Source organism: Triticum urartu, chromosome 1A, assembly GCF_056163025.1.
Source record: "Triticum urartu cultivar PI428250 chromosome 1A, HENAU_Tu73, whole genome shotgun sequence".
In the NCBI taxonomy this organism is placed as follows: Eukaryota; Viridiplantae; Streptophyta; class Magnoliopsida; order Poales; family Poaceae; genus Triticum; species Triticum urartu.
This window is the reverse complement of record NC_141873.1, coordinates 356487413-356504250: the sequence shown is the minus strand read 5'-3', so window position 1 is coordinate 356504250 and position 16838 is coordinate 356487413. Positions and strand designations below refer to the sequence as shown.

The following is a 16838-nucleotide window of genomic DNA, read 5'->3' as shown; positions in this document are numbered from 1 at the left end:
TGTTGCCCTCAAAGTCTAGCCTCAGGGGAAGATGCTCTTTGTCTAGTAGATATGTCCTTGTCCCCATCTTGGAGTTGATGAGCATCTGAATGTGGGGGGCATATCCACATGATATCTTTTGGTCATCAGCAGTTCTCTTAATAGTTTCAACAATCAAGGGCATCACCTTGAACTTATATGGCACATCAAACATGTGAAGTAGGTTGATATAATGACCATGGATCATCCTATGATCTCCTGACTTGGGCAGCAGAGTGTGCCTCAATATAGTGTTTATAGTGGTCAGTCCTGACAGCAGATAATAGATTGATCCGAACTTGTGAGTCTCTAAGGCATCATCAGGAATTTCCTTGTACATGTGAGCCATGGAGTTGTGTCCCTTTCTTGGCTTGGCATACACATCTGTGTCATCTTTACCTTCTTCAGGGGCATTGATCAACTTGGCCCACTCCATAATTGATGATTGATATCTTGTGCCTTCAGCCATCCAGACTATCTTGCCATCTGGGTAGAAATGGGCGGTTGAATAGAATTACATGACCATTTCATCGTTCCACTTTGTCAGCTTTTGACCAACAAAAGTGTCAACTCTGTTAATTCTGAAACTCTCATGAACTCCTGAAAAGTAATCCTCATTGTCATCAATGAATTCCCAATCAACCCATCTCATGTCACTTATTATGGGCTTCTTGTACAATATCACTGTCTCATAGAAATCTTGATGCTTCTTGGTGTGAAATCTATAGTCCACATCAGTCCTTCTTCTTGCAGCATATGGATCAAACTGTCTCCAAAGTCTGAGACCTGGATCCTTTCTCAACTTCATATTCTCAGCCACTGGATGATTGTCATCATGATCTGGAATCTTTGGCTTCAACTTTTTGAGCACTTGGGGCTCTCCATCCTCTTGTATTTCAGGCACTGGGGCCTTGTTCTTCTCTGCAACTGAGATGTTTCTGGTGGATCTCTTGGGTGCAGTTGGTTTTGGAGCTTGAGCAGATGGCTTGGGAGTTGTCTTGGGCTTAGATGAAGTAGCCATAGTCTTCTTGACCCTTTCCTTTCTTTTCTTTCCTCCAGTAGCCTCTTCCTCTCCAGGTTGCATGGTTTCTAGAGTGGAGGCTCTGGCTTTAGACATGTGCTTCCTCTGGGAAGGTGCCTTCTTGTGCATACCAGGCTTGATGGTAGCAATAGTAGCTTGCTCTTTCTTGAGCACTTTCTTCTTTGAGGTCACTTCCTCATCTGCAACATAGTCCTCGTCTTCAAAATTTGAGGTTCTCTTCTTCCTTTGCCTAGTAGCAGCCTTAGGCAAATTGCTTGGTGTGTTTCTGCTTCCATCATCATAGCTGCTTGAGGGACTAGTGCCCTCACTGAGATTCACCTACTCCTCTGACCTTTTTTGACTATCACTGTTGTATGACATGGTTGAAACTGTCCCTGTGAATAGATAGGTATAGGTAGAGTGGATGAGCATCAGAGAGCACAACTGTTTTTTCAAAAAGTTGAGACAAAAACTTAATTTTAGATTTCTACAGAAAGCATTTTGGAGGTACCGATATGACAAACTCGGTGACACCATAGCAGCTTTAGAGTCTAAACATACAGTTCCGGTCAGACCCAAATGCAGTTCGGTGACTCCGAGATGCTAGGGTTTCACAGAGAATGTGAACTTGGTCACACCGATTTGTACACTTCAGTCAGACCGAGTAGTACATGTGCAATCGGTGAGACCGGTATCTTCAGATCAGTTGGTCCGAGATGAGTTCGGCGGAAACCTCTAAGTTTTAGCATCAAATCTATTCTAGAGGAAGTTTTAGGTGGATAGATTGATCTCAATCGTGGCTAGAAACATGACATTAATCTTTGTGCAGGAATCGGAGTTAAAGAATACACAAAGAGATCGAGTCTGTACCCTAACTCGATGACGAACTTGCTACGGCGACAATGGCGGAGTAGATTCCCGTTGATGGAGGCGAAGACCAGCGGCAGGGGGCGTTGGCGACGACGGAGACGATCTGGAGACCAGGAGGAGCGACAGAGCTGGGTAGGCGCGGTTGGGAGTTTGAAGGGATTTCCAAAATTCAACCCTCGGCATATATATACCCAGTCACTGTCAGTGTGACCGAGTGGAAAGACTCGGTGGCACCGAGATGCAGAATTGCATGCGGTTACTGCAACTCGGTGAGACCAAACTGTTATAATCGGTTGCACCGAGGTGAAAACCTAGATCAAATCAATGATTTCGGTGGGATCGAAAGGAATAAATCGGTCAGACCGAGAACCATTAAGAGGTTTTGGAAGTTTAAGCCCTTGACGGATCGGTGGCTCCGAGTGCTCCTCACCCGAAGGGTCCGAAATCGACTTGATCAAACTTTGTGATGTAGCATGAATAGAGTTTGAGACGAGAAAAGCATAGATAGCTAGAGGGAGTACTTAGGCATTCTTGTCCATCCATTTGGCAAAAAGAAAAGCCAAACAATCAAAGCAACAAATGGATGTCCTTGAATGGGAAAAATATGCAACCAACATGATCACACAATAAGATAGCAAATGAAATATGTGGAAAAGCATGCACAAACACTCCATCATCTATCAAGCAATTGGCGATTACTAGGTCATCTATATATGAGTATATTGACTGAGGAGTCAAATGAGAACATTTGATTGTAGGTCATCGTTTAAGCACAAGTGGGGTTACCACTTTTACATAAAGCATTGTTGTGTTCACACCTTTAGAGTTGCTTTAGCTCAATTCTTCGAGCAAAGCTCCCCCTAGATGTGATATCCCCCCTAAGAGGGATGAACTAAACTTGGGTTTTGTCGATGATGACTTCATGTAGGTGTTGAAGATGTAGATACTCAATGTTGATGTAGATCATTTGGAGAAATCCATTGGAGTGAATTGCACTTTCAATACCTACATGGGTTAGTCCCACAAGGAACATACAAGGATATCCATAGACATATAGTGAAATACACATATGATGTTGTCCATGAAAGCATTAGGTTGCCTTGTTCCTTGTCTTAGCAACAAGAGGGTTTGTGACTCCTTGAACTAGTGCAAGATGTCAAAGTTGATTGCACTTGTCCTTGCCAAAATGAATATGAGTGAAGTATGTTGGCGGAGTCACCCTCAAGAACTCTCTAGTTCTTCTTCTTTGGGATCCACATCATCTTGATGGACATCCTTGGAGTTGTAGTCGTACTTGATGAAGTAGAACTTGATGTAGTCTTGGGAACCCACTTGACCAAGGCCTTTGGAGCTTCTTCAAATGAATCGATCTCTTCTTGAAGCTTGTACTTGCCTTTTAGCTTGTGGTCTTGTGGTGGAATATCATCTTGAGCTTGTGTTCCCTTGAAAGAAGTGGGATCATACTTCTCTTATTGAGTAGCAAACTTCGTCTTGGGGTATTGATCTTCTTCCCACTCAACTCGAATGGCATTGAACTTGCATTCAAAACCAACACCTTGATTCTTCCGGTGCCTTCCTTGCTTGTGTACAATTTCCTCAAATTGCTTACTTACAGCAAGGCTCTTGTAAACACCTTTCTCTATAATTCCCTTCAATAAGCTATTTTCTTACTCAAGTGTAACTTGGCTAATAGAATCATTAGTGGAATCAAGAGAACTACTAGAAGCAACAATATTGGATTTAACATGATTATTGTTACTACTAGAAGAAGAATCTTTCTTGCTCTTGTTGCTAGATTTTACTTGTGGCGTGTAAGTAGACAAGAGTAAACGCTTGGCAATGTAAGAAGAAATTTTCTTACGAAGATCATCATTGATTGCTTTTAAGAACCCATGCTCTTGCTCTAGATTGAGCTTCTCAAAGCGTAGCTTCTCATGAGTCTTTAAGAGCTCACGATGATCCTCTAAGGTAGTTTCATGAGCTAACTTAAGAGTGTTTAGTTCTTTAGTTAGACGCTCAATCTCCTTATCATTGTCATTTGTTTCATCTTGGTTAGCATGATTAATAGAAATGTCATCATAGTTTTCATCACTAGAGTTGTCAACAAGTAAATCATCATCACCTAGCAAATCATCTTCGTCACTATTGAAATCAACATACTCAGGGTGTGATACCTTGGGGCCTTTAGCCATGAAGCATATTCCAATCCCTTCATTTGGTGAGTCGAATATGTCGTAGGAGTTGGATGGCACAAGTGCAAGACTGGCAACACCTTCATCTTGAGTATATTCGGAGTCGGATTGATAACTTCTCTCGGAGTAGTTGTCGGAGTCGGAGCCAGATACCCATTCACCAACATGAGCTTGATGTCTTTGTCTTGTGTAGCTCTTTGATGACTTGTCCTTCCTTTCCGAATCCTTGTTTCTGCGAGAGGGTCTTCATTCATAACGATCATCTCTACCCCTTCTCTCTCTTGGTGGCGATTCCTCTCTTTTGCTTCTCCTTTTAGGTGAGTCTTCTCTTCTTTTGTAGGGAGCCGTACACTCACTAGGAGTGCAAGTGAGTGGGTCCCACCAACTATAACAAAAGAGTAGGGAGATAGTTTTTTTTACTTTTCTCTTTTTAACGAAAGGGCCCACGGTGAGTGGCACAAACTAATGAGTTTCAATTTTACCCGATTGCTGGTTGCCGTTACCAGGGGCATTTTGGACAAAGATCACAGTCAATGGTCTTTGACTAGACGGAAATGACACAGAAGGGCATTCCTGCAAGGACACCTAAAGAATGAGGGGCATATTTGAGCACAATTGAAAAATAGGGGTATATCTGAGTAGCGGATTTGAGTTAATGGCTGAAATGTGAATGACCCATTTCGTTTTCCCACCCTACGAGATGCTTTTTCCAGTGTATTTCACGGGCCTACTCATATTTCAAACAAATTATGACATTGTCACTTTTAAGACAAATTTCCACATAACTATATCATTGCCTAAATAAAACCTCCCGCCAGCTTCGCACCGACGATAGAGAGAGTGCCGTTGCAAAGAAGAGGGAGCACGAACCACCATACTGCAATATGTCGTGCTAGGGGGACACCTAGATAGAGAAAAGGGGGCCACAACCTCGTCTCTGCTGCGAAAACACCCAAAGGAAACATTACCCCAACCCCTGAGGCTTGGTCATTCGCCGTCGAAGTGATTAGCTGTTTGCAACACCACCACCACATAGTGCCTGAAGAACAACACCATTACCTTGACACTAACATGAAGTCAATATGATGTTCTAGGCAAACTACCCTAGTCCTCCATACAAAAGCATAATGAGGTCAATATAATGTTCTCATGTGCGGTTACGTTCTCTTTTCACGCAGTGATTTACTAGTAGGCGGGTACGTGCACAACTCGTGCAAGGTTCAATTGATGGATGCAAATCTTGCTTCCTTCAAACACAATACTTTGCATATCTGGCTTTATTGAGTCTACTGCTGCAGCTGTTCTATTTTGTATGTAAGGCTTCACATATTTAGAATGAGTATCTTGCTCTACAGCCAGCTTAAAAAAGTTTCACTAAGAGTTTCCAACTCTAGTTGATGAGATCAGTGCACATGCCATAAATGTTCACAAACTGTCCGTCAGTGCGTGTGTCGTGACTAGCTACACGCATAAATGGACACACATACACAAGTGAACTTTTCCAACATTGACACGTAGCGATGATTCTAGAAATTAGTAGTGCAAATCCATAATATTAAACCATTTGATGAACCCTAACAACAGATCACTTTTTTGTTACCTTCAAGTTCAAAAGCTTAAAACTCACATACCATATAATAGTATAGTTATAAACAATCATCCTGTCAGAAAAAACTCACCATACTTCACATGCGAGACTCGGTATTCTGCAGGGTGTAGGATAACATGAACAATTTCAAACGAATCACTCTCGCACATTGAAGAAAATCGCAATATCTTCAGCGATGCAGTCTAGGTTATGTATGCCTATGATTCTGCTGTGCCCCATCCTCCCTTGGTAGTAGAAAATATATGAAAACAGAAAGTGTTATGATATTCAAATGGGTTAATCTCACAATTAGTGGCCAAAACATGTGAAATTTGGCAAAATTTAGCTGTTCGTCCTGGGTGCTCGTCTTCTCGAGCTCCGCTTCCAGAAAAACCCCACGACGACGGCTCGCAACAACCTAGAACCCTCTCCCTCCCCCCTCTCCGTCTCTTTCCGAGCAGCGACCGGAAGCGCACACGCCCGCCGGTGCACCCCATCAAGGAGCGCTTCCACAACGTCGCCGCCCGCCGGGATGGAGGCCGCGGCGGCGGCCTCCGACGAAACCCTAGCCGCCGTTTTCGCCCAGCTCAAGCCCCACACCATCGCCCTCCTGGACGTCCTCCGCAGCCGCTCCCCCGCCTCCAATTCCGCCGCCGCCTCCTCCCTCCGCGCCATGGGCGCCTTCCTCCGCTCCGTCCCTGCCCCCGCCTTGCAGCCCTGCTTCGAGTACGTATACGCCCGCTCCTCTTCCCCCGTACGCCCCGCTGCTTGAGGAAAATATGCTCTCCTTATATTGTATGCGTGTGTCTTTGATTTGTGATCTAATCTCGGTGCCCTGTCCTTCTATCTAGCTATACGGCGTTTCCATTGCTCATGCTCCTAGATGCAGCGGTGCAGTGCAGGAAGGAAGGCAAGGCAGCAGGGCAGGGTGTCGGGGAGCTTGTCATCACCGATGCCATCGCCGAAGGCGGGCTTGCTTGCCTTGAGTTGCTCCTCACCAAGTGCCGCCTCACCTCGCTCAATCAGGTGATTAATTCCGCTAACCCATGATTCTGCAGTGTAGTCTAGTCTCTAGCAACCTAACTAGAACGTGTTAAGTAGCTGCTTACTAGAACTTGATTTTAGAAATTTATTTCTGAACTACTAACTATAGCCATATGGTACAAAGCATCTCCACACTTTTAAGCACACATTGAGTAGATCATGTGGGTTATTTTCTGTTGGTGAATCTACCAAGTTTTTCACACATGTTATATAGTTTTGTTTGGCATGCTAGATGGTCGCGTTGCTGAAAAAGTTGACATCTGGGGCAATACTTTCACCTTCGGAGGCTTCTGAAGAATTCCGCCTAGGCATCATAAGATGCTTCAGAGCCATGATTCTGCAGCTGCAATCATGCTCGGATAAGTCCTGTTCGTGTAATCAAGCAACTGTATTACCTACGAGCCCAATCATTCTAAGTTCGGAAATTGGTAGTGTGGTTCACCCAAAGCATTCTGCAAAACCAGAGGAGTGCTTGCTTGCATTCCTCCGATCAGAAAATGCTTCACCTGCTGTCGGACATTGGCTTTCACTTCTTCTACAGGTATAGTGTTTATTCCTGAACATATGTATGGACACACTTCTTTTTGCTGTTACTTTTCTTTTTGTTTATATAGTGCCTTTGCCACCCAGTTATTCTTTATTTTCCCACAAAAACTATTCTATTATTTGTGCACACATGTTATGTAATAACCATGTGTTAGTAAGATGGAACTAATTTGGTTCATTTCATATGGAAGTCATCAGAATTTGAGGCATCAAGAGGTCACCGTGGCAGCGCAGGTGTTAGAAAGGAATCATTGCTCGCATTGCGTGTTCTTATTGCCAAGGTGAGATGTTCTGTGTGACAGCAGTGGCTTGCTAGATGAGATGCTTCTACTATCTTCAGTCAAAAATTCTTAATCGTTTATTAACTAAAACTCTGCCTTGCTAGTATTTAACCCCCCTCCCCTCACCTCCAAAAAAGACCCGCGACAAAAACATTATTTCATAAAAAGATAAAATTACAAGAAATGAGGAAATGTTACATGGTTAGCTGTCGCATTGACATATTACTCCAGGTAATGATTTTTACTCATTTGAAGCAAAAAGGAATGGGATATACAAGAGATACTTAAATATCCTAGATGATTTAAATACCGAGCGGCCAGCGGTACTCTGATTGCAACAATAAAAGTTGGTGTCATCTTTACGTTTGGCATACCTGTATCTTTCCTGTAGGCATGATTCCTCTTTGCTTAGAAGCATGGTTGAATCGTCTTTAATTATTTTGAGCGTGGCTTCTGGTGAGATTTTTCTTAATTATGTTCACAATTTAGTAAAAGTTGTCTTTGTTGTTTAGGTAGGTTCTGCTGATGCACTTGCCTTTTTCCTTCCTGGTATCGTCAGTCGTCTTGGAAAGCTTCTCTACACATCTAAGACAATGATTAGCGGCGCTGCTGGGAGTGCTTTGAGCATTGAGCAAGCCATTCTTGGATTGACTGACGCTTTGATGATAGTCCTATGTGACAAGGAAAATTTCAGTGCACTTGATATTCCTAGTGACAGTAGTTCTGCCCAATGTTCTGGTGGCAGTGGTTCTAGTGACCATGTATTGCTGAAGCTTCGCCAGTTGCCAACCAAAACGTTTTCTGAACAGACAGGCAATTCTGAAACTACAGAAGACACTACCTCTGATGTCAGTAATAACTCTGCTGATAGAAGAGCACTGCATGTAAAACGCACAAGAAAATGGCTCGAGGAAACAGCAACTAATGTTGGCAAATTGTTTACGGAGACATTTCCACATGTATATTTACCTCCCTCCCCACTGCGCGTTATTTTATAAATTAGCATCCTTCTAAGTCATTTTAATACTCTATCCTTCTTGCAGCTTTCTGTTCACTCATCTGAGAAAGTAAGGAGGTCGGTGGTTATTGGTGTAAGGGGGCTGTTGTCTAGTTGCAGCCTCACATTAATGAGAAGCAAGATGTTACTTGTGGTAAGTTTGTAAATTCTTATTTTTCGACTTGTGGAAAGCAGAAGAAAATGTTAGTTATGCAGTTGCTCACATGGTCTACAACTTTGCCATCAATATGCAGCATGTCTTTTATGCTTTGAAATTCATTCACTATGCATTCATACTTTTGGCCCAGCCATCCTGCAAAAAGGAAAGAGGAAAATCTTTGGCTCAGCCAGCATCTCCACATACTTGGCTGGAAGCTCTATTAACTTCTAACTCCACATCGTTAATTGCAGGAGTGCTTATGTGTTCTAGCATGTGATGATGCGGCAACTGTGTCTGAGGCTGCACAAGATTCTCTTGATTATCTTTTCTTGAAGGGTCAACATTTTCTATCAGGAAATGAGGTTTCTGATATATTTACCAGGTTTGTGTTATTTTTTCTTGAAACAACACAGTTTACATTGTGAGAAAGTTCTCAACTTTTTTGCATGTAAGACAGGCTGCTTGAAAAGTTACCGCAAGTGGTACTTGGAAGCGAGGAGATCACTGCCCTTTCTCATGCCAGGAAACTGTTGGCTCTAACTTTCTATGCCGGCCCTCAGTTTCTGATAAATCACCTTCATCGCTCTCCTGTAAGTAACTTACAATTCCTTTCTTTAGATCAACAACTCTTCAGTTGACTTTTGACTTGATTTTTATTGCACTGGCAGGTTGTTGCTGCTCGCTTCTTCGATTGTTTGGGTTTATGCATTAGTCATAGCTCACAGTTTTCTGGTTCCATGGACAAGCTGATTGTATCAAAGCCACTATCTGTTGGATATCTGTATTCAGTTGCTGAGTTAAAGAATGGAGCCTATGTTAATGATGCAAGTCACAGTTCTCACTCTCAGTATGCAACGTCTTCATCTGCAGGCCCAAAAATATCTGTTATTGGGGACAATGGTTTGCCAAATGCAATAAATGGTACAGTTGAATATGAGCTCCCCCATGTACCTTCATGGTTTGTTCATGCAAGTAGCCAGAGGCTATACTCCGCTCTGGCAGGAATCATAAGGCTGGTTGGTCTTTCAACAGTTTCAGGTAATTTGTCAACTACTTTGAATGCTTGCCATACTTATGATTTTGGAGCTGTCCTGTTTGTTGCCTTTTACAGCGATGCAATTTATTACACTGAAATTTTGACCTGTTATGTTCTGTTGCTTGTGATGATGATAGGGCAAGGAACCAGTGCATCTTTATCTGTTTTTGTTGATATTCTACTCAATCAGTTCCGGAGGTTAAGCACTGAGCTGCGCGCTGAAGACACTCACAGATATGGTGTGCAGAGGTGGTACATGAAGAGTGATTCTGGACAAAAACTGCGCCAGGCAAGCTCTGCTGTTTGCATGCTCAATGAGCTCATATATGGTCTGTCAGATCAGTCTCTCTCTGTGTGTTTGCAATTATTCAACAAGAGTTCAGCACAAGTGGTAAGGGTACCTGGTCAAAATGACCACTTAACTTCAAGTGGTCTAAATAGCGGAGTAAGAGAAGTTTGGAAGATAAGTGAGCGAATGGACACTAAAGACGATATTATTCACTGTATTGGTAGTATACTACATGAGTATATGTCTCCGGAAGTGTGGGATCTTCCAACAGAACAGAACTCTGAGCTATGCCTAGCAGAACTTAATGTTCCAATGCATTTCTTCCGTGATACAACTGCACTACAACAAGTAAGTATGCATTGCTGCAATTCTTCAATAGTTTTATAAAGTATTTTTTTTCTTGTTCCAGTTTTAACTGTATTTCAACTTTTGTTCTTCTCCATCAGGTAATGCTTGACGGGATTGGGGTCTTTGGTATTATTCTTGGTCAAGATTTTGCACAGAGTGGGTTTATGCACTCTTCACTTTATCTTCTACTCCGGAAACTTATCAGCTCAAGTGCACAAATTAGAATTGCGTCAGATGCTGTCTTAAGAACACTTGCTGCCGCTGGTGGTTACTCTACGGTAATTGATGACTGTAGTTCATGTAAAATTCTTTTACTGTCATAATTGGAATTAGCGTTTATGTTTTTCTTCCTGTGCAGGTTGGCCAATTCGTTGTGGCGAATGCAGATTACATTGTCGACTCTCTTTGCAGACAATTGCGCCATCTAGACCTCAACCCCCACGTCCCTGATATTCTCGCTTCCATGCTGTGTTACATTGGTGCTTCTCGTGACATTTTACCATTTTTGGAAGAACCGGTATGATAGGGATGGTTATTAATCTTCCCCATTTCATCTTTTTACATGGTGAAGTGCTTTTGTACCCTCATATAACAAGCTGCCTTGTAAAGCATCAGTTGCCAATTAGTCAAACCAATTGCACTTTATGGCTTTCGAAGTTCGAGCACTTACCCTTCTGAGATCACTTCCCTTTTTTTATTATACCAAGAGGATATGATGATGCATGAGGAAGTAAAGGACAAATGATGCCCTTTGTCCAAAACGAAACATGATTATTTTTGAAGTTTTGAAGCCAGTTTCATATGTTAATTTTTATTGCAATACATGTAATATTTACAGATGCGGGCAGTTTCTTCAGAGCTGGAGGTTCTTGGTAGGCATGATCATCCCCATCTAACTGTTCCATTTCTGAAGGTATCATGATATACAATTACAAAATTTGATATCATGTGATGGCCGCTCGATTGTTCTACTAAATGGGCATTCACTTATAGCGTGTGTGCATGGTGCTGGCTGGGATTTCAAATTTCAGTTACTGGTTTTACCATTTTAACTATCACGTGCTATTGGCAAGGTTTTATTGTATATCTGTTAAGGCTATTCATCAACGGTTTTCCAAACCCGTTCAAACAGTGCACGCAGTGCATGCAGTTGATCTGTGCAGATGATGGTGTCTTTTGGCACTGGCCTGGTTTTGTGCACTGTTTTGACCCAGCGGGTCAATGCACAGACATAGGCACATAACTTTCGCGCCTGTCTTATATCTTGGATGAGGGTTTGATAGTCTACCTATGGTTTGTGCCATGTTGATTATTGAGTATGCAAGCTAAGAGTGCAGTGACAATAGTACATAGATAGATACATTGTCTGTTCTGATTGGCCTACCATCTAATTTGTTATGAGGTGATCGTGGTTCAATGGTCAAATAAAGTGTGGTACAAAGCGACTAGTAGTGCTATTTTGTCTGTATTAGCATCCAAGTGGTGAAGTTAGTTGGAAAACGACATCTCTATGTTTTTTCTTCTGATAAAATATATGCACATGTGTTTGAACTGGTGAAGTCTACACATTTTGTACAGAACTCTGTACAATTAAAGCCCAATTGTTGATTTGTCTCTGATTCTCTTGTATTAATGTTGTGCTCATTGGTGCATTCAGAATTCTGGACCACCTACCTGTTATTCATCTCTTTCTCTGGTCATGTTTTGCTTGTGCACTAATACATGTTTCACTGAGCAAGTTCTTCCTTTCTTTATTTTTTGGGTTTCTCTAGGCAGTCTTTGAGATCGCCAAGGCATGTACTCATGAATCTATTAGCTTACCAGATGAGGTGCAATCATTTTCTGTGAAGGTCAGATCAGAGCATCAAGCAGTTGAAAGTTTGATAGAGAAGAGAAGAGAAACCAGCGTAATGCCTGGTAATGCTCGACAGGACCCAGTTTTAGAGTTCATTTATTCATGAAGTCTTATTCACATAGTTGCTTTCTCATAACCTGTTTTGTGATTGCATCAGGTACAATGGATGTTGATCCCCAGTCTGATTTTCTGAGCTTGGAATATTGGGAGGATTTACTTTGCAATCTAAATGATATGAGAAAATACAGGAGAATAGTTGCATCTCTGGCTGGGTCTTGCTTATCAGCTGCCACCCCACTTCTCTCCTCAACCAAGGAAGCAGCATGTCTTGTGGCCCTAGACATCGTGGAGGTATTTCTTTCTGTCTGCTAATTATGCAACAGTGCATTGTGATAAAGCGCAAGTTCTAATCCCATTTCATAGGATATTTCACTTGCGGGGTCATTTATAGGTTTCTTTATTTTACCTGCTTTGCTGACCATTTTGTTTTGGCAATAGCTTTTGGCCATCTTTTGGCATCCTTCATACTGGTCTTCTGTCTGGTACAATAACTTGAGCTAGCTATTGTCTATTCTGTATCTCGAGGAATGCAAATTCTACAGTATAAAACCGGGGAGGAGGTTTCCTATAATGTGGTTGTGTACTTGTATGTCGCATATGGCTGTTTTCATTTCCTTTCGGTGTTAATAGTACTAACTAAGCTATTACATCACCCCATTTAACAGCTTTAGCAAACCTGATACCTTGCTTTACTTGGCAGCATAGCTCTTAGATATCATTCTGTTGTGACTTAATGTTGAATAAAGTAAAAATTTCAGCCATTCATTGACAAACACCGGTTACTTCATCCTGACAATTAAGTTCTCTGGCATTTCTTGTCACAGTAAAATTGTTCTTTGCCATCTGCAGAATGCTGTTGTATCTATTGCCAAGGTTGAGGACGCGTATAAGTGTGAAATTGAAATCAAAGCTGTTATCAAGGAGGCAGTTCAGCAATTGTCCTTGGATGAACTTCTTGATGATATGGACACTGCTGAAGATGTTGATGAGAATAGACTACTCCCAGCTATGAACAAACTATGGCCATACCTGGTTATCTGTCTTAAGAACAAGATCTCAATGGTGCAGTTTCTTCACATCTGATATTTTTGCATCGTGTAAATTACTGTTCTCTTGGTACTTGCTTCTTTGGTTTTCTAGAATAAATGCTTACATGAAATGTTTACCTTTTAGCTTCCTAAATTATATCACACTTCAGTGGTAATATTTCATTTCTCACCATCATGAAATCATGGTGTACTTCTATACATCATCCAATCAATGAGCCACATATTCTACTGACTAGAATCAGATATAGCGCGTTGTGGTTGCCCGTGTCACATCTAAGTTCAGCATCTTCTTGTACCATTTGCGTTCTTGGATCCAAAGGGCTTCCTACAGCTACTTTGGAATCCAAATATTAAGTGTGAATATGATCAAACCCAAATTTCATTCCAATATTGCACATGTTACTTGTCATCATCCAGTAACCTCTCTTCTGAAGTGACACCTACTCTTTTTGTATCCTGTTTGATGACCTGCTGTATTTTGGTTGGTCCATCTATAATCCCACTCCTCTATGAGATCAACTTTGCTTTTGAAGTAAAACTGACCACGACTATATTCTGAAGAACATGTGCCACCAGATTTTTTATCTGTGCTCCAGAGGATATGTGTTGATTCTTAATGCAGATGAATAGTTCATATTATTTACATACGTGAACAATATGGCCCGAACATCACCCCAGTTCAATGAATGATGTTGTACTTGCACCCATTTAACTTAGAGCAACATTACCTCTTTTTTTTGCCTTCATTGAATGCTAGAGTTCATCTACAATTTGGTAGTCATGGAACATATGCTCTCCAACTGACCAAAACATAAAATTCCAATTCACTGCATGAGATAATCTGCAATATTGGTTTGTACGTTTAGTACCTACTCCCTCCGTTCCTAAATATAAGTCTTTTTAGACATTTCAAATGGAATACAACATACGGATGTATGTGGACATATTTTAGAGTGTAGATCCACTCATTTTACTCCGTATGTAGTCACTTGTTGGAATCTCTAGAAAGACTTACATTTGGGAACGGAGGGAGTAGTACAGAATTTGTTGGCTTGGATATGGAATCTCTGATCACCTACTTAGATTTCAAATTTACTTTTGGCACGATAATATTGAGTCTATGAGCTGCTAGACTGGATAAATTTCAGTTACCCGTTTCTCTGTTTCCAGTCTTACTGTAAAATATGTGAGTTATATATGATATCTACTCTCACTGGAATAAGGTTTTTGCAGCCTATTGTCAGAAGATGCACAGAAGTTTTAGGCAGAACCATTCAAATATCTGGTGGTAATTTTTTTGTACGCCGGTTTCATAAGGATGGATACATTATTTGGAGGTTGCTGGCCTTGTCTCCATTCCGACGGAAAACACTGTCATCAATGGATGAAAAAGCAATTATTTTACCATATAGGAATACCTCACTTACCTCAGAGGAACCTATGGCTGAGATATCCAGCCAAAAGATTCAGATTGCAGTCTTGGACATGATCACTGAAATATCTTCCCACAAAAGGAGTGCTATTGCATTGGAAAGTGTGTTGAAGAAGATCTGTGGCCTTGTGGTAGGGATTGCTTATAGTGGTTTGATAGGTCTGCGAGAAGCTGCTATAAGGGCATTGACTGGACTTGCCTGTATGGATGCTGACCTCGTGTGGCTTCTTCTGGCAGATGTGTATCATTCACTGAACCAAAGGGATATGCCCTTACCACCTATTCAAGATCTGGTGGAGTTATGTGATCTTTTGCCCCCTCCAATGTCCTCTAGAGAGTACCTCTTTGTGCAGTATGGTGGTGAGGGTGTTAGATATGATATAGATCCTTCATCTGTGCATGAGGTGTTCAAAAGGATGCAGGACACAGTTTTCAAATGATAGCAGGCAAACCACAAAGCTTTGTCAGTTGGATTCTTGTCTTGTGAATTTACTGTTAGTGCATTTATATATTTGAAAGGTCTACCATGTATCCTAGGTGTGTTGAATCCATGGTGCGTTATCTACGCATTGGAGAGGACATTGTGTCTCTCTCATGCTGAGGTTAGTCATGAAAGTTCTCTTCGCCACTAACAGAGGTTCACCTTTTTCTCTGTAATTGCATGCAAATAAAGGTTTCTTAAATGATTAAATTTGGAAAGCACCTGGTTGAATAAGAGAACAGAAAATATCAAAGGTTAACACTCATTATGTGTCTTAGCACTATGGAAACTGTTACTTAATAAATCAGGGGGGAACTCCTTCAACTAAAATGAAGTATTATGGAAACTTTTTAAGAGCTAGATTATATTTTCCGATGTGTTTTCACTTGAATTTGGAGTCACAGATTGGTGCTTAGTGAAATAGTTCCATCGCTACTTCCAAACATCTTATACTTCTGCTGCTGGACTGCTGGCACTTGTGGTTTCTTGCTAAACATGAACACATCAATGTTAGAGGAATAACACACCTAAAAGTTGTTGGGAGAAAGAGGATATATTTATATAACATAATTCCATGTTATTTTCCCCATATCTGAATGGTACCCGTTAAGGTTAGTCACAGGCACGCTTATCATGTTGGAGATGGTATGCTTTCTATATAATTGAATCTACAGTGTTGATGTTATGTTTTCCGGTGGTCTAGACATGAACAACAGAAATGAATTATGGATGGCCACTTCCCTCGCAGTATATGCGTTTGAGCCAGTGCATCTGTACGTGATGGGTAACCTTGTTTTTAATGCAGAAACCATGATGATGAAGAGTGAACTCAACTACAAGGAAACTTTCTTGTTGTGTAAGCAGACGAAAAATGTGATCTGAGTTATGTATGCGATGTGGGCTGCCGTTTTTGTATCTTCAAGTCAACCGATAAAAGGAGGCAACCACTTGAGGACTTAGAATTGTTGTACCATAACAACAGTACAAGGCGACGCCATTTTCGTCCAGTTTTTTTCACAGGGAAATGCCTCTGCTCTGTAATTATCTAGTCTACTAGAGAGAAAAGGTGGAGATTACAGGCTTCTGTTTTTTTTAGAATGTTCTCTAGGAGATGGTTATATCTGCCTGATACACATCTTATTTGCTGAGAAGCGTTGTGTTGCTGCCATATTCTCAGTTCTGTATTTGAAGCATGACAGGTGTCAGTTAATGTAGATGTACTGCCATTTTCTCAGTTCTGTATTTGAAGCGTGACAGGTCTCAATTGTTAATGTAGATGTACCTTAAGCAAGCTCTCGTATGGAAGGAGCAGTTGATCGCTTGAGTTTGATTCCCTTGCATTTTTGTAATGAAATTCTGGTTCCAAGCACAGCCCAGAGTTGTGTGAAATGTATCTAGCGATGCAAATTTGTGAACCTCAGGTACCCTCCCATATTCCTTAGTTAAATCAAATGAACTAAATTTTCAAAAATCATGTCTTCTGAAAATTTAGTTTGATTGAACTATAGAGGATCAGAGGGATCCTGTTTGAACCCGGACTCAGAAGCAATAATTGAATTCAGAGTTATCTG

General features: G+C 41.3%; 1 protein-coding gene across 4 annotated transcripts; it reads left to right on the top strand.

Moving 5' to 3' along the window:
- Window positions 1-6044: 6044 nt before the first annotated feature.
- On the top strand, window positions 6045-16684 carry LOC125511311 (ARM repeat superfamily protein). Of its 4 annotated transcripts, none has more exons than XM_048676659.2 (18): window positions 6045-6415; window positions 6541-6715; window positions 6966-7274; window positions 7478-7560; window positions 8120-8519; window positions 8604-8711; window positions 8969-9099; window positions 9175-9307; window positions 9386-9755; window positions 9891-10390; window positions 10489-10668; window positions 10749-10907; window positions 11229-11303; window positions 12163-12307; window positions 12403-12596; window positions 13155-13367; window positions 14588-15388; window positions 16073-16684. In XM_048676659.2, the coding sequence occupies exons 1-17, from the start codon at window positions 6222-6224 to the stop codon at window positions 15224-15226; spliced, it is 4008 nt and encodes a 1335-aa protein (XP_048532616.2). In that variant the 5' UTR covers window positions 6045-6221; the 3' UTR covers window positions 15227-15388; window positions 16073-16684. The 4 variants fall into 4 exon arrangements, with proteins under 4 accessions (XP_048532616.2, XP_048532608.2, XP_048532625.2 ...); XM_048676651.2 differs by having other exon boundaries at window positions 7471-7560; window positions 8073-8519; XM_048676668.2 differs by lacking the exon at window positions 6045-6415 and having other exon boundaries at window positions 6579-6715; window positions 6948-7274; window positions 7471-7560; window positions 8073-8519.
- Window positions 16685-16838: the final 154 nt, after the last annotated feature.

Bases quoted from the DNA above. Each gene is read 5' to 3' on its own strand.
- LOC125511311 (XM_048676651.2), top strand. From the start codon at position 6,222: ATGGAGGCCGCGGCGGCGGCCTCCGACGAAACCCTAGCCGCCGTTTTC. The intron at 6,416-6,540 runs GTACGTATACGC...CCTTCTATCTAG, and splicing joins GCCTTGCAGCCCTGCTTCGA to CTATACGGCGTTTCCATTGC. The intron at 7,275-7,470 runs GTATAGTGTTTA...TTCATATGGAAG, and splicing joins GGCTTTCACTTCTTCTACAG to TCATCAGAATTTGAGGCATC.